The 21,758-nt window shown below is 37.9% G+C and overlaps 1 protein-coding gene across 6 annotated transcripts in view; it reads right to left on the bottom strand.

Moving 5' to 3' along the window:
• atp11a (ATPase phospholipid transporting 11A) overlaps positions 1 to 21,758 on the bottom strand; it is an 80,291-nt gene that overhangs the window by 50,420 nt on the left and 8,113 nt on the right. For 2 of the 6 annotated variants that reach the window (XM_027156398.2, XM_047803126.1), the window contains exon 1: positions 18,385 to 18,570. The exons of 1 other annotated variant lie outside the window; for it this stretch is intronic. In XM_027156398.2, the coding sequence (XP_027012199.2) occupies positions 18,385 to 18,459 (75 nt within the window). In that variant the 5' untranslated portion in view covers positions 18,460 to 18,570. Of the gene's footprint in view, positions 1 to 18,384; positions 18,571 to 21,758 lie in introns of those variants that run through there. 3 more of the 6 variants (XM_047803127.1, XM_027156394.2, XM_027156395.2) reach the window with 3 other exon arrangements.

Here is a 21,758-nt window from a genome sequence, read left to right as displayed (position 1 = left end):
TCTCTAGGTGTAAAACAGGGACTCGTCTTGTAGTCTAACTAGATCTGAGTGCCCACACACACACACACACACACACACACACACAGAGTGCATAGTGGCCCTTTCACCTCACACCCACATGCTCAGCAGCTTACGCAAATATACACGCACACAAAGGGCTGGTGTGGCCTACAGCAAAAAATTACCATTGCCAGGATGTGATCAGTAAATTTAGTCGGGTTCTCGTCAAGTAGAAACACCACACACAAGCACTCAGAACTATGTGAAGCTAAAATAACATTCAATACTTACACTAAAACAAAACCACAACCCATAACCTACTGCAATATACTGTTGTGCACGGAAAGAAAAAGGTCACTGAGTCAAAGTCAAACAGAAAAAAATTAACAATAAAACAAACCGTATTCAAGAGTAAAAAGTAAAATGATGGAAAAAGTTGAGCACATGTTCATCACATCCCATTCTGCACGACTAGCTGGTTTACTACGAGCTTAGTGAAACATCCTGGTAAACTAGTCAACATGCTTGTGAGTGAATTTTTTTTTTATTGAATAAACAAGCTAATGAAACAAGGTAATTTAAAAAATTTGGCTAGCTAGCTTGTTAATTTAACTAACAACATTATTTGCATTAAAGACCACATTGTGTTCAGAGCAGTTCAGTTGTGCGAGCACTGAACACTAAGACATGAACACTTTGGATCGCCACTTTATTTGTGAGTCAAGTTGCAATATTCTGCACGGTGACTCGTTTTGCTCAGAAAAGAGACAGTAAAAAATAATGTAGAAAAACAATCTGCCGTGGTTGCAGTATTCATGTCACAAGCTAGAACTGAAGATCTGGAAGGTGCTGGTTGTTCATTTCACACTCTGAGTGTAAACACGAGCACGAAAGCGACCGCTGAGTAGCAGAGTCACCTGCTCGCTGCCCGGCCTTGGAGCTGAAAGATTTAAAGCTCAGTATTGAGCTTAGTGCCTGAGCGGCTTAGACACAGAGTGCAGGAATGGAAAGAGGAACTGTGAGAGAAAGAAAAAAAGGAGAAAGAATACGAGTGCTCGAAATGTCAGCTTTCGTAAGACTTGTTGCCTTTCAACACGACGCCTCGAGCACATCACTAAGTAACACACTCAGTAGAGTTTACCTTTTCCTGATCACAGACTAAAGACTCACATCTTACATCTAACATGATAAAGGAAAGAGCAGCATTTGTTTATTGGATGAGCGAGGATGCCAGAGTTACTGTTACAACCAAGGGCTAAAACCAGAGCAAATAATTAGATGAGAATTCAAGGTGGGAAAAAAATAATACCATATTGAGAATCATTAATCAAAACATACAACACCGTTATTTTCCATGATCACCAAAATGTAATATGAAATACGGAGATTAGAAATATATTAAATGTTTAAACAATGAACACTGTTTTATGCAAAAATATATACAGTATATAAAAAAATTATAAGAATAAAAAATCATATATTCCATTATTATTGTTAATCTATTATTATTATTATTATTATTATTATTATTATTTAAAGAGCAAAACATTGTAGATAAATATATAAAGTTTTTCACTAAATATATGAATTAAATTAATTACATGCAATAAAATGATGCACATTTTGTACTTTTTTACTTTGTTTTTTTTCTTAGTTTAAAAGTACATATAAAAAATTAAAAATAAAAATTGTACATTAAACATATTAAAATTAATTCACCAGTCTGTTTATTATTGACTAAAATGTTCTGAATAATCTGATTTCCACTTTGTTATTATTATTATTATTATTATTATTATTATTATTTTATATCGTAAATGTCTTTTTATTTTATTTTAGAACTATTCTATATCTTATATGAGCTTCTTGCTATCAAACCAGAGCAGGTGTGAGATCAGTGTGGCTTCATCCAACACGGTCTCTTTCTCCAGGACAAAGTCGTAATCTTCTCAGCTTGGGGGATGTTCAAGGTCAGTGCAGTGAAAAATCCCTGCAGGGATTGTCTCAGGTTCAGTTTGATCCTGGAGCTGAATGTTTACAGTCCATATGGAAGCTGATCTCAGAGCAGTTTTGTGTTTTGATGGATTTTAACTGATCTTCCCAGAATAAAAACAGTGCCAAGTGTCATTAATGGATGGCAGTGGAGTTGTAAGGATGATACGGTGGTTGGGGAAAGATCTGGCAACCGTAGCCTGGTAGACAATACTTGATTACTGATCTCAGTCAAGATCTACTCATCTGTTGATTTTGCTAATGATAGATTCCATGCCTTGTTTTGCTGGTCGCTAATTATCCATTTTTCACAAAATAAATTCTTTACTGTTCTTGAATGTCAAACCTATAAGTTCATTCTGTGCACGAAACAGTCGAGTTAATCTTTCAGGCTTTGCTCAGATCACCGATTCCCAGATGCAGCACTTTCAGTTGAAATTATATTACCATGTACGACGAGGACAACACAATATCCAAAATGTGCTAATAAAATATTCATCCACAGCATCAAAACACTGCAGCAGATCTATTCCTGAGGAATTTAATTAAATCCTGCAGTATGTATGGATCTCTAGTATCAGTGATGACAGCCACACATCCATACACACGCTCTGAACATTACATAACCTTTAAGCCTGCATATTTCCATTTTATTTTGTGTTTATGCTAATACGAGGTCATGTTATGCAGGGATTAAGAAGCAGACATCTTTTCTGGCTATGTTTAAAATAAATAAATAAATAAAAAACCCACACAGTGCAAGTATTCACACCATTAATAATTCAGATACAAATAAATCGTAAGAGTAATAGACATTATAAGTATATATTAATAAATAACTGTAACCATAAATGGATAAACTGTACAATCGGTTGTTCTTTAATAAATTATAGTAATCGTTGCCAAATTGCTGTAGAACAAGAGGAATAAAACACTTTGAGAGCATTTTACTATAACTGTGTTTTGTTCCCTATGTGTACACTAAAAATGATGTTCTGTATTTACCTTGATGACATTCAAAATAAATGAATAAAATAAAATAGAACAAAATAAATAGATAGATAGATTCTCTTTGGTGTCACAGCGGTGTCAAAACACACAGTATAATAAACATTACGCAAAGCCTGGAGCTTTCAATGTGTACTGCTGATACTATAAGGTAACAGAACCCTTTCCATCTCAGACTCTCTAAACGTCTGGCGGATGTGGGCTGGAGGATGGAATAATCTTCAATGGTTCAGTTTAAGCTTTTAAAACTGATTAGGCTTAAATAACATCTTAAGGACGCATCTGCATTCAATCTGATCTTATCTTGCACTCTTAGTCTGTGGTATTGGCACTTCGTAGGCAACCCAACACCCTTTCCTATTTCTGCCAAATATATTATTTTGTTTCAGAGCTATTTTGGGGCTCGGACTGCAGAATTGGAGTACATTTATAGACGAGAGGGTGGATATCATTGGTGCATTATATAAAAGATCGTCATGTTGTCATGTGAAAAGGGAAAAAAAAAGAAACAGCTCTAGAACTGCCTGCTTATAGGTTGGTATGAGGTTAGATAGAGTGCACGGTGAAAACAAACGATAAAGCTGTTAATATTTCATGCAAGGTGTGTCAGTAGAGAGGTCCGATCTCTGTGAAGTCAGACAGCACCACAATCATGCCATCATGGCTAAAGATATGTTTTAGCACAAGCAGTGCTGGTCGAATTAATTAGACAGGATAAAACCATCGCCATTAACATTTTCCAAAGTGATCCCTTCATAACATAAAACACGTCTCACCGCTTTTTAAAAGTGGAGCACGGGCCCAGAAAGCAGAGCAGCATCTGCTCCATCCTACACGCCGATAACTGGCAGAAAATATAGGCCTGTTTTAACACAACCCACACACATCCTGCCATTGATTCAACCAGAGCCCTGATAACATTCACCCAGTTTCTGTGTGTGACTCATCGCTGTATTATTCCCTCCACAGTCACTGCTGATAAATGATATCTCTACTGTCCAGTGAACTAGTCTTCAGTGACCGGAGCCTGGGTTACATCTGAATAGGCTTTCAAAGGCAGGTGCGTTCAATGAAAGCAAGTCTTTTGCAAGCATCACCAGGCCAACAATCTTCTGAGCCAAAAGTGTGATACACTGTGGGAGAGAATGTGTGTAGAAACGGGGCTTGTGAAACCAGCAAGGAAGTTTAGGCAAAGAATGCTGGAAGAAAAGAATATTTTCAAATAATATTTAACAAAAAATAGCGAAAAAGCAAAAAGCAAAAGCAAAAAAACAGATGGGAAAATAAAAACAAATTTTTTTTAATCAATACTCAATACAAAAACAAACAAAATCACTTTAAAACGATAAGCAAAACAAACCAAAGCAGATTATAAAATAACATCCAAAGCAAGAGATTTTGAAGCGATACTTAAAAGAAATAATGAAGTACCTTTTAAATACAAAAAAAAACAAAAGGCATCTTATAAAACAATACTGAAAACAAAAAAAAGTTTCAAAACAAATCCTCAAAACAATACTTAAAATTATGTTTTTAAATCACACAAACTGAACAAACACAAATTTCAAAACAATACACAAAACAAAAAAAAACATGCAGAAAATATTGAAAAATTCTCAAACAAAAAGATTTTAAAACAAGCCAAAAATACTAGAAAACAATACTTGAAAAATGAAATGAAAGTAATATTCGAAACAAAGCTAAATTATTTTACATTTAATATACAAAACACTTTATGATCCCGTGTGTTCAAGTCAAATCTCGAACCATTACAACGTGAACATTTTTGCTTCTACAAAAAAAGCAAAATAAGCGGCAAAAGGTAGAGAACGTTAAAATACAAAACGCCAAATATTTAGATAAACTGATACTGTATTGAAATGATTATAGCCTTATGGACCACCAGGTGAATAAATGCGTTATATAACCAATAAATAAAATTAGATATTATTAGAAATGTTATTGAAAACTTCAGATATTGCACTGATGCTCTTTCTAAACAGTTTTTCTAGACTTTTATCATTTAGATTTAAAAAGAAAAGTGAATGAATGAATAGAGCTTAATTTTTTAATTAATAAATTCCTAAATTAATAAATTAAACTAAATAATTCATCGGAATTACAGGGAATTCACAAAGTGAGTAACTATTTTGGAAAATAAACTCTTCATGCTTAAGTACATGCAATATGAATATACCATGAATTTTCATATAAAAATTAAAGGTAAACAAAACCACAACATTCTAGCGCTTGGGCTACTTTTATGTAGCAAATGGCCAGAGACTTACTAAATCATGTTTATCTAACTGTGTTCACTTCGCAGAATGCTAGCACACCCATTAGACGGAGTCCATGCATCTACTGTTGAAACAGCCAGAGGATTCTATTCTACTCTGGCTTCCTTTGCAACCAGCCTGTAACATAGCATTCTGGCCATCGAACGGGAAGTTGAGTCAGCGAGCACTCTCCAGCTGTGCTCTCAATCTGTGTGATCATCCATTTCCAGAAAGACACAGAGAGAGAAAAGAGAGAGAGGAGAGAGAGAGCGTCTGAAAGCCAGGCTGACTTTAATTGATCCTGCTTTTTCGACCTATAATGGTCCCCTCTTAGCATTCATCGCCATTTACTGCTGTCTATGTTGTAACTTGATGCAATTAGCATGCTAGCTCTCAGTCGGTCGGTCGGTGGCTTGTTCCCTCTCTTGAGGTGGTGTCAGACCGATGTTTTCCAAATGAACATAAAATATTGAAACGCTCAGAGCTGCCGTCCATTATCGTAAAGCATCGATGGGTTTTTAAAGGATTCTCATTGGGCCGAACATTAACAGCAGGCTGTAGGATGTCAGTCGATGGAAAGCGCTGATGGGTACACGCTACTGTTGGTTTACAAGCAGGTTAAAAAGGGTATAAAGAGTTTATGAGGCTGATGTTGGGTTAATATAAGTAAACATGAGAGGCTGAGGAACTGCTGAAGGGAGACGGTATAGTGTGTTTACAGTGTACAAAGGCTTGAAGTGTAAGATGGGGAGAAATCAAGGATTTGGCAGGTTGTCTTTGTTCTTATAAATGAACACAGCCTGTTGGAGCTTGCCGATTGGTGCAGAGAAAGTGTTTGTTTAAACTGTGATCGCAGACTGAATCTATTATTAACCTGAATCCATGGAAAAATAAACGGAACCTTATGGGACATCCTGTGGAAAACAAGCAGAAATAAACTCCGCTAAAAAAAAAAAAAATTCCATACGCACAAAGTACTGCAGAGTCCATTGTAAACGTTCAGTGCGTCGTTGTTTATTACTTAACGTCTGAGACCTTCTTGTCACACCTTTTAATAAAGTGTGCAGTAGAATTTAAAGCTCAGTGAATTTCACTAGTCACTTACAAATATTTAAACATTCAAAGCTTAAAACTAACATGTGAATGTTATACTTTCATTCATCAATGAAACCAACGTAGAAGTGACCTGAATACCTGCATATAATCCATATTCATTTCATAAATATCTACATATTTCTGTTAATGTATCTACACGTGTTGCCAACTCGAATATAAATAACAGACCATAGAAGTGTGCTAAAAGTGATCTAATAATGTGTAGTAGCCAATTTATAACAGCTTATTGTTGCGACATTCTGCACTTCATTACAGTACACTCTATATAGGAAGCATATGTTATCATCTTGCACCAGGGTTTAACTACTTGTTAATTCCTGAATAAAAAAATGCCAGATTTGAACATCCAGGAATATAAAAAAATATTTAAAAATATATATTTAAGGAATATAAAAAGTGCTAAATTTCAGCAACTACTCTGGATAACTAATAAAAATCTAAAAAAAACAATCTTTGCCTATTGCAGAACACAAATTTCTGAATTTAGATCTCTATTACTGTATTTGTGCTATATATGCGAACACGTTAAACTACTCGATCTTGTTAAATTAGAAGAAGAAAAAGGCTTTAATATTGCCACACATTGCAATACAACAGAGTGGCATTCGTTTATTTGCACATCCAGCAGCTATGATACAGTAGAGAGGGTTAAGGGCCTTGCTCAAGGGCCCAACAGTGCAGCTTGGCAGTGCTGAGACTTGAACCCTGACCGTCCCTTCCACAACCCAGAGCCTTTAAGCACTGGAGCTCCCAAAGTTAACAAAAATCGGAATGTCAGCCAGAGTGAAATCATGCAAGACGTTTTGCTCTATAATACAGTCATTTTCACGTTTAACTCCTGCACTGTAGTTGTCTATTGCATAAATCTTTTCTCTTCATGCCGTTTTTTTAAGACACTGCCACTCTCTTGCTCATTAAAAGTCTGGGTCCTAATTTCTCTAAAGCGGCCATCTGACGATGTGCATTATATAAGAAGTGCTTCATGTAAAAACCCAATTAAATTGGACAAGTTCTCCATTCAGCATTTAGCTCCTGTGGATCGTTTCATCTCACTGCCGACAGCGGAATATGCTTCTGCTCAGATTAAAGCAAGACGATTCATTTTTATTCTTTTGTTCATGTTGGAACTCATCAGGTACTGGAAGAGAAATTTGTACTTAGTATGACAGGTGAGTTAAGACAAAACAGACTGGTAGGGAGTGAAAGAAAGAGCGAGGGAGAGAGGGAGAGCGTCAGAGATGATGTGGTTTAAACCACTGGTGTAGTCTACGTGATATGCAGGTATACGCCGTATACCCACTAGGAAAGGCAGAGGATTTCCGTATACCCACTTAAAAAGCGTGAGGATACGTAACAATATCGTTTTGTGACAGAACTTTCATTCGTAAATTCATCCCGTCTGTGTTGCGAACACAGACTGTGGTTGCGATTGCGAATCACTAACGTTTTTGGACCATTGGGGCTTCCGTGGCCTGTGACCTGATCTGACATCACCTACCGAGGAGGAAAATGAGTTGCTTGGCGGTGTTTTTTGGCGTAAATTTGAAATTAACTAACTAATGTAAAAGAAGATATGAAACGAAAGCAGACACAAACTACACTCTGAGTGTTTTCTGAATTCTGCGCCTAAAGCTACAGCAGCTTCGGGTGACATTTCACCCACAGCCCGAGTACATGTATTTGGAAAGCTTTGTAAACTACCAGTTCATTCAGTTCATAATATTCTGCAATGAACAAATGTTTATTGTTCACTCTTAAATGTACATTGAACATTGACAGCTGATAAAACCTGCGCTCCAGGTCCCATATTCATATAACATTTAAGGCTAAATGTAGCTCTTAAAGGTAAAGTTCACCCAGAAATGAAAATTGTGTTATTTCCTCACCCTCAATTTGTTCCAAAACTGTACGAGTTTCTTTCTTCTGTTTAACACAAAAGATTATATTTTGAAAAATGTTGGAAATCAGACAGTTGGCAGCACCCACTGACTTTCATAGTCTATATTTCTTCCTACTGTGAAAGTCAATGGGTGCTGCCATGGGTGAAGCTCATACAGTTTTGGAACAAACTGAGAGTGAGGAAAGAACACAGTTTTAATTTTTGGGTGAACTATACCTTTAAGAGCTACATTTAGCCTTAAATGTTATATGAATATGGGACCTGAAGCACAGGTTTTATCAGCTGACTGTCTTTTGTTGCCTATAATAAATTGCAATGTTGATAACACATAAGCAGTCTTTAATAATCCTCTCAATTACATGTAGATGCATATTTTATGCAATAGTGAGTGTGGTGGTGCCTATGGGGTGTCACTCTAGGATGGGTGCGTATGAGGCTGGGAGGGGGAAAAAAAATCACAGTATACTCACTACAAAAAACTAGACTACACCACTGGTTTAAACACTGCGTCTTGTCCAGAAGCTCAAATCTCCATCTGGATAGGCATGTGATGGCCCCCAGGGCTTCGAGCAAAGATCACACGCGCTGTCGTCTGTCGCTCAGGTTTTAAAGCAGGTTGGGGTCGAACACACACAAAAACACACACAAACAATCTATTCTGTGAGTGCGGTTGATGCCAATAACATACTGTATGTCTAGCCCCCCAGACAGTGATGTGAAATCCGTCCAGTTTGAGATCATCGCTAAGACACTGAAAAGTAAAAGAGGCGTTGCTTTGTGAACTGACAGACAGCATGATTGACAGGTGAATAGAAATACCTCCTCTTGGCCTAACTGGCTGGATGTTCACAGTGGCAGAGTCTGAGGCTGATGGATTACATTCAGTATGTGAGAGAATAGATACAGAATGTGAAGCCATGTAACTGGTAAGTAAACCCTGGAGGAGATTTAGTGTGTTTAAATGTGCTTGCTGTGGCTTAACAGCAAACACGGGACACAGACAAACGTAGCTCATCGTGACATACCGATTGGTCTTAGAAGGCTTGCCAGTGGAACCAACTTCGAACCAGCACCCGGTTGTTTCTGGTGGAAAGGGGGCATTACACACTTGTATGTGTGTAGTTTTAATCAAACACATCTTCAAGACCAGTAATAATGATCATGAGCAGTAGGCCAGAAAGCTGGCTGAGATTAACGACCACCTTGTCACTGCGAGTCCTTTTCTGCATTGGTGTTAATTAAAACTGGGAGGCAGGCGTTCAGTAATCACAGCCCCCAGGTGCTTTTTGTTCATAATCAGAAGTGGAGATGTACTGATGGACATGTGGAGCTGAGATCACAAACTAGCTCAGGGACTCCTCGTTCATTATTAGCCTTCGTCACTATGTGAAATTAATCAGGTCAGATGCAGAAACGCTATTTCTGAGAGATGCAGACCAGAATGTCCTGCCAACACATGGTATTTTCAGCTATACAAGTTATATTCTGTAAAATAACATAATATGATATTCGACACAAGCTGTATCATAACAAATTTTGCTACAGTACGGAAGCTAGCTAGCTTCCTAAACACAGCACTCCACTAGCAGTTAGCTTAGCTACTTGTCCATTATAATCTGCTTCACATTAGATTGCTAACAAGCTAGCTAGTGTTAGCCTAAAAAGACTATTCAAACAAAACTATTTAATGTTAGGCTACGTATTATAACGTATTATAATTGTATAATTGCTCATATGTAACCTAGTAAGCCAGTGTTAATGTATTCATCGATAGAGACTTAAAAGCACTTTTGTATGTCGCTCTAAATGATCGTCTGCCAAATGCCCTAAATGTAAACGTATATATAATTAGAAGTATTTATACAGGAAGGTCTCTAGCTAGGAAAAATCTGGCAAATTATCATATTGTGTTAAACAGTAGCATTTTTGTTTTCTAACAAGAGACTAAGTATTACATGTTACCGTTAGTCAGGATCAAGGTTGCTCACCAGATGGCTAACATTATGCTAAGAATTAAATTGTGTATGCCAGGAGCAAGGTCGCTAACTAGATAGCTAACATTAGGCTAAGTATTATATTGTGTAAACAAGGAGCAAGGGTGCCAGCTAGATGGCTAACATTAGGCTAATTATTATATTGTGTAATTCAGGAGCAAGGTTGGTAGCTAGATGGCTAAGATTAGGCTATTATATTGTGCAATTCAGGAGCATGATTGCTAGCTAGATGGCTAACATTAGACTAAGTATTGTATTGCGTAAAACCATAAAGAAGCTTAGATCGCTAAAATTAGGCCAGCTATTATACGGTGAAAATTTGCTTTCTTCCTTCATCCCAAGTTTTGCCTTCAATGTGTTGGTTTTAAAAATTTACTGACAAGATTGCGGTATAAAACTAAGCGATAAGGCACGATTCATCCTGTAAATGCTTGATGGTAGATAATCTGAAGCAAAAAAAAACAAAAAACAAAAAAAACAGAACATGTTTACACTGCTGTTGTACTTTCATTTTCAGCAGCTTTATCTCAATGTTATTAGTACCCAGTGTCTAATGCAGCGGAGCAGCTAATATGTAATGCCTCCATCACACCGTGTTCATAAAGCAGTGCTTTCAACAAAATGGTGGACCGTGATGCTGATTCACATGCCACACACTACCATGGTAACAGTAACTTTGGGCTTCTGGCTAATGCACTGGAATGAGATCTCAGTCTTCAAAATAAAGTTGAAATCAGACTGATGTCCTAGTTTCTATCGTTGCATACACCTTCTCTGATAAAAAAAATTATATATATATATATATATATATATTTCACAGATTAAAGCATTCCATTATAATATGAATATCTTTTAGCCTTTGACAAAGCTTCGGTTGTATACGTTGTCATGAGAACAACCTGTTATCACCTACTATTGCAATGGAGAGAGAGAAAAAAAAACTAAAAAAAAAAAAAAAACACCAAACATCATCTGCTCTATTCAGGCTTCTGTTGCATGTGGAAAAAATCGAAATCAGCTGACAAAGTCTCTGCATGTCTGAATCAGACTTAAAGACACGCGTGCCTTTGACTAGTATGCCGACCATCCAGCATCTCAGTACTGAACCTGGTGTGTACCATTTTATAAACAGATTTATCATCTGCTCTGCTTGCTGTATCATGCTGCGAGTGTAGACAAGTGACTGAACGCTGAGAGAAAATAAGGGAATCAATCAATCTCTGTGTGCCAGAGGTTCTGTTTGTTAAGAGCTGATTACAGACCCAGGTTCCTTCTAGAACATTCTGCGTGCCCGTCTATACCGTTCAGTTCCTGCCTGAGATTTTTCTACACCTCGTGGTGGTGTTTTTTTACGACAATTATTCATCCACACATACTCACATTCCTATTTACAGTGATTTCACCTTCCCAACATCTCAAAGGATAAATAAATAAGATAAAAAATACGATGAATAATTGTCTGGTAGAGAGAGAGATATCACAACAACTATCATAACTGTCGCAGGATACATTGTGAACTCTCTGCTCGGAGAGAAGCTCATCATACATTTTGATATCAATCTAATCAACACATGCTACATGGAAATCCTTCCTGTTTATTCACTCTGCATTTTAAAAAGGCCCCAGAACAAACATCCACAGGAGGGGAAAAAAAAAGAAAGAAAGAAAACGTCAGATTAACAGACTAAGCAGGACGATATCCACTACTGATGCTGGGGAATTTTAACAGCAGCTGGATTCATGCCTGGATTTGTTAAAATCATGCAGAACGTAAGCAGGTGCTTTGAGTTGCGTCAAATAGTTAAAGTTCATATGGCAGGCTGTGTGTATTGTACACTGAACTTATTTCATAACATACAAGCGACCATGAAGGTGCGCTATAAATCTTCATCATACATTGTTCAAACATCCATCAACACCTTGATTTTATTTTTTGAAATATTGCTAGATAAATTTTATTTTCTCACAGTCCAGGCTTCAAGTATTTGTCGAGTACATTTCGAAAAATTGTGGCAAATTGACAATATGCAACAACGGTAAATTTATCTAAAACCAAATGAAGAAAAAATATTCGGTTCTGAGCTTCAAAATTCAGATTGTTAGCAATATTAGATAATAGCTAGCATTGGAAAAAAGTTGTGGTATAGGCTATGTGGAATTAAATGACGGTATGACGGTATGAGAAAGTAATCAAGTTTAAGGGGTAAAAGTAACTGTTCTGCATTGAGCCTTCAAGCCGTAGATTTTCCTATAACATGCCCCATCATTTATTATTCCTTACTTATTATTCCAAGACTCAAAAAAAAAATTTTGAACATAGTGAGCTCAACAAAAGTCTTTTTAACAAAAAATAGAGCTTCAAATTCGACTAAAATCGCCAGCTTTCACGTCAATGCAGGTCATTTGTTGTGATCTAGAGCTGTTGGTTACTTCACAAGTGCATATAATTCACAATAATGGTGAATTAGATGCATAATTAAGTAAGAAACTAAACTTTTTCTGTCCTCTTCCTCTCTCGGAACTTTACTGCTTTGTTGGCATCAGGATACATATCACACACCGTGTGTCGTTTATAATGATATTTCTGAAACAGAGCTTGTGCTAAATATTTTATATCTATGTATTATAACTACAATCTGGTCTACATCAGCAAATGGTTATTTTAAGTGAGTTTGTATTTTCATGTGTACAAAATGGTCTAAATGCATTCGTTTTCATTAACTGTGACTGACCAAACGAAAAAAAAAAAATGCTTGCAGTCACTAAATTGATCTGCTTATTTAGGAGACATCCATCGAAAGTACTTTAAACCCATCAGCAGCTTTATAATCTCCATTCTGTCAAGATGCCTTTGCTGGTCTTTATAGATCTAGCCCTTGGGTTTTAGTCTACAGCTGGCCAAGTCAGTCTTCATCCTAACGTGATCTGAATCTTACACAACACTTAATCCTGAAGTTCCATTTTTTCCCGTCACAGCCTCCAGTTTATAGAGGATCCAATTATCTAAAATCCAGCAGTCATCGAAAAACCTGTGGTGTCGATGTGGTGTTAATTGTTTACTTCGTGTTGGCTCCATCGTGGCCGTTTCCCCTAAAGGACAACATGGCCGTTCAACGTCAGTGTCCATCTATCGATCGGGATTCGGTCAGGTTATTCGTGATACGCTGACAAAACACTGTTTTTAACGGATCTTTATCGTATCAAGATGAAGCGTCAATCACTGTGCCAGCTAGATGTTCAAGACCACAGAGAAAATCAGTGAAGCCAAACACCTGACATGTTAAATGCAATTGTTTGACTATAAATAAAACAGAGTTAGCGCAAGCTTTCACTTTCGGTTGCACACCTGCTAAGAAGTACCTAAAAAAAATTCAACCCCAACGTATGGGAATCCGTGTGTAATCTGATGCGATGACTGAGTAGAAGTGAGAACACCACCAGGATACCTGCATAACTCTCTTCTTCAGTAAGATAAGACGATTTTATCTTTAAATTCTTGACTGTCGTAAAGCATGAACGAATGAGTCACAAATAAATACGGAAACCAGAAAAACCACGCGATGATTCTTGCACGAATTCCCCAAATTCATATACTGTATAATTCAGGATAAAGACAGTATAAAGAATTCCACCCTTGACCGGTTTAACCTCATCTTAATCACCAGTACAAGCAACACTGATCTCCTGGTGCATCAAACAAGCGATACCATCGATCACCATCAACTCTGAAATGTTGACTAGTTAAAAACGGAGCTTGATGATGAACGGACAAATCGTGAGAGAAACGAGGACACGTGATGTCACTGTTAGCATCTAGCCTTAGCTAACCAGGTGCTGGTAAAGAGAGGAAGAGCTGATGCCTGAGAACAAAGTCCTATAAATATCCTAATGATTATTAATGTCCTCTAGATGCTATGTAGACAAAACTACATATCCTCTAGAATCCTGTGGTTCCCATAAATCAAACACTCTCTAAAACTATCGTCCTTTCGGTTCTCATGGACATAAGGAAAAGGAAGACTAGAACGTTTTCTTGCTTCGATTTCGTCCTTTCTGTCTTTTGTGTCAGTGTTTGCTTTTCAGAGTTTAAGTTTTGTCTGGTGGAGTGTGTCATAGTCGTGGACTTGGACTAGCACCAGAACACGCTGCTAGATATTAAGAAGGACGAGACAATAACCTCAGTCACTGATTTGTTTTTGGGTTGTTTTTTTTTTATCTAATCTCAAACTGTTTCCCAACTTCTGCTGTAATCTTGCTGAAATCTCAGTGGTGAACCACAAGAAGAAGAAAAAAACCCTGCAACTGATCATGTGAGCGAGATGAGCATCTGGGCCTACAGACCTGTGGGTTGTATTCATATGAGATATTTCGATACAAAACCCCGGCTAATTAACCCGCTTTCATTAGCTGGCGCCTGGATGGCGCTTGCTAATCTCATAGTCGGTTGATGTCCATGTTAATGATATGCTTGCATCCGTGGCCTTGATGTCACAGGTGATTAATTTAACCGGCGTGACCGAGCGCTAGCCGAGCGTTTTACTCTTCATTCGAGATCTGTCGTATCTATTAGACGCCGCCATTAAGCAGCCGGCGACGTGAGCTGGGGCCGATCGCACGTGCGCGTGCTTCTCCAATGGAGTGCTGCATAATCTGCAACTGCCATTACCGAAACAGCAGCCTGCACTTCTTTTATTAGACGAGCGTGCGGTCATGGCGTATCAGAACAGACAAAGTTTCTAAGTGGGCATAGCTGGGATAAGTGTTCCACTTTAATACAGCGCGACCTAAATGGAAGAAGAGCGAGCATCTGAGAATACCTTATTATTAGAGCGTAAAGAAATGCAGAGCGCTAATGGGTCAGCGCTCTTCATGGTAGATTGGTGGTCACCTTGGAAGTATTATGCCTTTCTGTTCTGGAGGAATGCAACAGTAAATGAGGAGTGCAGGAAATGTCAACTGGTGGTGAAAGAAATAAACGGTCTTCAGTGATTGGATCCATCAAACTGTATTGTTTCACAGTTCAGAAACCAATCACTTACATTCAAGCAAATTATTTACGCATTTACTCCTCGTTTGAAATGCAAAAGACATTTGTCTATTCTGTTGAGAATAGAGGCGCTTCATATGATAAAGCGTCATATGAGCAGGCCATTTTTCCTTCGAAGCTGGTTATCAGATACGATGCCTACAGTACAAAGAAAGGTTTCAATCATCCGCAATGTCCTGATCTGAGTCACTTGTTTGTGTTGGGGTTTTTTCCCCCACATGCAACACATTTTACTTGAATAGCCCTGATGTATAGAATCAAAAGACACAGTGCTTCAATTCGATTCAATGTCTCATTAGCATATTGTGTAAGAGCTAAGTACCACCAGTTGAGACCATTTATTGTCCATTTTGTGTCCTCCGAGTAAAGATGGGACATGTTTCTTCGAGCTTTGCAGGTCACATGCTAGCTTCGTGACTTCCTCAGACAGGCACTGGTTGTTTCCCGTCTCACACACACACACACACACACACACAGCCAGGGGAACAATCACGCTGATGACTGTATTCTCTGATCAGCAGTCTTATCACTGTGCTGCCCATTTCCTTCTCCTCTATTCTACAAATGCTGCACTAGAGAGACAGACATTTTCCCCAGCATGAACGCCCATGATAAGAAACAACGCTAGTGCATTTTAACGTCATCCTGCCCGAGATATATTATATACAAACATAGTATTGGAACGTTTCCAAATCCAATATAAAAATCTGAGCTCGTCTAGATTCGGCTTGACCTGGTCACTGACTGATGGATGCATGTGATCACTGTGAGATTAGCTGGATGTGGGTGATCACATGACCACAGCCCTTCCTCCAACAGCAGCATGATCAGCTGACCTGTCCACTCGGGGTTAATCGCCTTTAACGTTCCAGACCAGCTAATTACCATAGCGAGACCGACTGAAAACCCAAGACAGAACAACAAACAAATACGTCTAAAGCTTCCTATAATATCAGTGCTAAAAGATATAAGACGCTATAATGCGTTATAGTGAATTGAAAATCCAGCGTCTGTAAGATTTAGCGTTTAGGCTGCTACAGAGGGCTAGACATTTAATATTTAATATATATGCTTATACTTGGTGCAGTAAGGTCTCATGGATGCTATATAACAAGTTATAGATACATTTAGAATGCATTATGAATACAGAATTCACAGTACATGCAAATGTCGTTTTCTGTACAGCGGTTACTTGTTCTGTCTCGCGATTCCCTCCGTCTTGGCCATCGGCATTATAACAGGCATAACAGATGCTGTACAAGGTTAGAATGTTATAAGCCTGCTTATGATGTATAATGAATATGAACTATATGAATATTTTGTTAAAGTCTGAGAAGTCTTTTTTTTTCAAATTCAGTGAAAAGGTTTAACAATAGGTAGACAATAAAGAAGGAACACCCTAACAAACAAACACACACACACACACACACACACACACACACACACACACACACACACCTATAAACTGGATCTACAAGATGTTTTATTAGGAAAAAGCTAGAAAAACTCGCTTCATAGCTTTACATACAGGCTCTTAGGCACGTTCTACCGTCGCGCATCTAAATTCAAAACCTTTAAAATATAGTTTTGCTACAGCAACACAATTAGGTTAAAGCCTGATTAGTTTATTGCGTTTGCTCTCTAAATAGCGCCGTCAGGATGAGCCGCCTTAGCAAAAAAAAACCAAAAAAAAAACAGCGGGGGCAAATACAGATCTTTCTCCATTCTAAAAATAAAACTAATAATTAGGACAGTGTCAAGGTTGTACCAGAAAAAGCTTAGTCAGGGAAGGCTGTGCATGTGAAAGCATGAGAGCAGAGAAAAATCATTCACGGCTCTAAATTTAAACATTCAGAACTCTTTTTCATGGTCATCCAGGATAAACAAAAATAAGCAGGATAAACAGCAGGAATCCTCCTGCCGCACTGCCTCAGGACAGAGAATCTTGAACTAGAAATGCACTTATCTTTCATTTAGATCGTTATCACCAAGCATTAAAGAAGCGGTATGGAACTATTTTGTTGATCTCAACTGATTTGCTCTACAAATCAATAAAGCATCTCCTCAGATGGCATCTTTTGGTGGCCCCTCAAGCCTTGTGTTTCCTGGTGTGGTTTACACACAAATGTGGTTTCATTTGTTTCAATTAACTGAGTGATTGTAAACGTATGTTTTTACAAGACACCGTTTGCTCCTGACAGCAAGTAGCCTCACTTGACTCTATTGAACGTGACATGACGTCACAAACGTGTACAGAGGACGCAACCGTATCGAGTCACCAATTTTTGGTTTTAATTTTTCTGTTATTATTATAAGCAGGAAGACATCTCACCTCTTCCGTCCACCAAAACCTTCTGCCATTTATGCTGCACTTGTGCTGTGGAAACTAATGATGTAATCATTGGATAAACCGGTGGACGAGTGCAAAGCAGAGTACGAGCCGCGTTCACATTCACTGCAATCCGGTTTCAGTCTCAACTTCCAGAGTGAAGGCATCCTCTAAGATGATACTTGCCAACCCGAGGAAGAATAATTCATAGTCTTGCTGACGGGGAGGGTATACACACACGCAAACACACACACGCACACACACACACACACAACCATTTAACTTATTTTTAAAGTGTTCAAAAAACTATTCAATTGTCAAATCTATCAAAATATTCAGCATTTTCAACAATAAAAGACTTTCTCTCTACGAATTGCTTTTGATCAATCCTCAAGTGTAGACTAAAGAACTTACAGAAGTGTCCCACAATGCTTTGCCTCCAGACTACATTCCCACTTACGACCACATTCCAATAATACTTCAGAAACAGTTCATGAAACACTCCCATCACTTTAAAAGAAACACCCGAAGCTCTGCGAAACGACTCAAGATATATAAAAAAAAAATCTCAAGTTTAAAAAAAAACAAAAGAAAAAAAAAACCACACGACTCCATAAAACCCCTGAGAACGCAGATCCACAGGAGGCTAAAAATACCTAAAAAGACACACAAACAAAAATCCGAAAATTCCCCAAAGGTTTGTAAAATAAAAGCAAGGCGACCTGTCGCAGCATGCCGTCTTCATTAAGCCCAGCTTCATATCTGTAGATCGTCTCTCTCTTCTCTCTCACACCCATAAACTCCAAGCTGTGCTCTGATAAGGTCTCAAAAATACCCCAGATAAGTCCAGCGCTGTGTTGTTCTGGTACTCGTATGAAGTGTGGAAGTTGACTCAGAGCGTGTTCCGTATGTCGCAGGGTTTCCAGTCAAGCGGGAGTGGTGAGACTCGCAAATGTTTTTATAAAGTGATGTCTGGTCGAGCCTGCTAAAAAATTCCCACGCTTTGTAAGTATGCCTCTGTGTGAAGAAGCAGGACCGGCCTCTAATACCCTCTACCTTCTTGCCGTCTAAAGTCACATGATCTCTCAAATGATCTCAAATGAAAAAAAATAAAATAAACAGTTAGGGCAGTTTCACTGGTTTTACTTTTATTGTGTGAAACCAGAAGTGGTCTGATCAAACATAGCTTTGTTTAACGCAGCTGTTGAGTGTCGTAGCTGATGAACAATTTGAGATCCAGCTAATCAGCATCTCTAGAGAATCTGAACAGTAGAATCAGGTGTTAGACAAACAGATCTTCAGAAACAGGCTCACAACCTCGACATCAGTCACATCGATGCAATTCTGATACAATGAATACAGCCAGGATGTTTTTTTTTTTTTTCTCAGAAGAGATAATTCAAAAGAAATAACTACTCCTTATTTTTAACTACTACCACTGCATCCGTCTCATTCGCCGCTGGTTGTGATTCATCATCTACGGCATCTGATTAATCACATACTGCAGAACGAATCAGTATCTACTGCATTCGATTTATCATCAACTGCATTCGATTCATCACCAACGGCATTCGATTCATCACATACTGCAGTGCCATTCAGTATCTACTGCATTCGATTCATCACATACTGCATTCGATTCATCACATACTGCATTCGATTCATCACATATTGCAGTGCCATTCAGTATCTACTGCATTCGATTCATCACATACTGCATTCGATTCATCACATACTGCAGTGCAATTCAGTATCTACTGCATTCGATTCATCACATACTGCATTCAATTAATCACCAACTGCATTCGATTCGTCACATACTGCATTCGATTCATCACCAACTGCATTCGATTTATCACATACTGCATTCGATTCATCACACACTGCAGTGCCATTCAGTATCTACTGCATTCGATTCATCACATACTGCATTCGATTCGTCACATACTGCATTCGATTCGTCACATACTGCATTCGATTCGTCACCAACTGCATTCGATTCATCACATACTGCATTGGATTCATCACATACTGCATTGGATTCATCACATACTGCATTCGATTCATCACATACTGCATTTGATTCATCTCCACCTGTATCCGACTCAGTTTCCACTGCATCTGACTCAAAGACTACATCTGATTCAGTTTCCATCATATAAATGTAGATTACAGTCTCACTTGTGGCCATCAACTCTCTACTGAGACACCAGCATTTAGAACACAATGCCCACTACTATACTTATTTTGCATCCTGCTTTAAGTGTGTATATTACTTTTTAAAAAGAAAATGTGCTTATAAGCTGTAAATATTAAAGAATTAAATATTTCCTGATAATTGATTATGATTTATTTTGTACATTACTGACATGCAGTGTCTCTAAGCAACATTGTTAAACAGTAGGTTGATTAAAAAAACCTACTTTAAAATGTAGTATGCATACTACATTTTCAAGTATGCATACTACATTTTTTTAATCAACCTACTGTGCATACTACATGCATACTATGCATGCTACAGTACGTTTCCTACTACATGCATACTACATTTCTACATTTTCCGTATTTAATTTTTTGTTAAATATAGTGCTGATGTTTTTTGCTCTTTATCATGTAAGTGCTCTATGAGCAAACCAATAAAATAGTTTCAGAACATTATTTTTTTTTATTTTAATTTGTGTTGACCAACTTACTGTTTGTTTTATCCCGTTGCTTAGATACACCGCATGTCAGTAACGTACTAAATAAATCATAATCAATTATTAGAAAATATGGAAAGAAAGAAAGAAAAGAAAGAAAGAAAGAAAGAAAAAGAAAGAATGAAAGAATGGGAAAGAGAAAAAGGGATGAGTCAAATAAAAAGACGAAGGCAAGTGACAAGTAGAATAAAAGAAGAAAAGTTTGGCACTAAAGTTTAAGAGTGGACAAGTGAGGAGAGGAGAGGAGGAGAGTGAGGAATAAAACAAAAGCAAACTCAATTCCTTTGGGAATAAATTGAAAGTCGTGTGCGATATTGTTGTGTTGTGTTGTAGTTGATTCAGGAAGTAGTGCACTCCCACCCTCCAAATCCAGCTAATCGACATCATCTGAGCATCTGAACATCATTATCGAGTTTTACAGAGGCTTTTAGAGAGGCGGATCTCCAGTACCAGATCTTTTCATGGAACTTTTCATGTTACGTCCAGTTTCAAGATTTGTGATGGGTATGAAAAAGGTTCAGAAAGAAACCGGCATGATGTAGCTGTTCCTACAACCAAGTTAGCACGACAAAGACCCGCACAACTGGGGCAAGGTTCTGTACAAATGCTATGTGAAACCCGTGATTATCTGCCCTTCCCCAAAACAAGGACAAAATCACTCAAGTGTGTGGACAAGTATTTAGTCTGAGAATGGTGTAAAAATTCACACTACATATTAAAGGTGGGGTGCACAATGTTTGAAAGCCAATGTTGACATTTGAAATCACCAAAACAAACACGCCCCTAACCCAAATGGGCGTCACCCCTGTTTTGATAGCTCTACCCACACATATACATACATAAAACCCAGGCAACTATTATGGTGGAAGCTGCTGGGGCAGCTGGCCGAGGGGATATTTTTATCAATAAATGAGCCCGATGAGTAATACTTATGGTAATACAAATGTGTTTTTGTAGAACTGTGTGTTGTACCATTAAAGGTTTAGCTCCATTTCACCTGGAAAGCTGATCCTATATTAACATGGGTCCTGCTTCTTGCCTTATCGTAAGCCTTTGTTCGTTTTTCATTTTTATCCACCATGTCAATGTCTCAATCGCTTTCTGCTAATGTCACACATGCGCACTGAACACTCTCTCTGTAACAAGACATGTGACAAGATACATAAAAATAAAAAATAACTTCTTTTAAGTATGCATACTACTTTTTTAAGCATACTTAGAAATTTAGTATGCATACTTAGAAATTTAGTATGCATACTTAGAAATTTAGTATGCATACTTAGAAATAAAAAATCTATATTTTTTATGTATCTTGTCATGTGTCTTGTGGCATGTCTTGTCAGTATGCGGCGGAGAGAGTGTTCAGTGCGCATGTCTGACATTTGCAGAAAGCGATC

Source organism: Tachysurus fulvidraco, chromosome 18, assembly GCF_022655615.1.
Source record: "Tachysurus fulvidraco isolate hzauxx_2018 chromosome 18, HZAU_PFXX_2.0, whole genome shotgun sequence".
NCBI lineage: Eukaryota > Metazoa > Chordata > Actinopteri > Siluriformes > Bagridae > Tachysurus > Tachysurus fulvidraco.
Note: the sequence above shows the minus strand (reverse complement) of the source record. Positions and strands in the feature narration are given on the sequence as shown.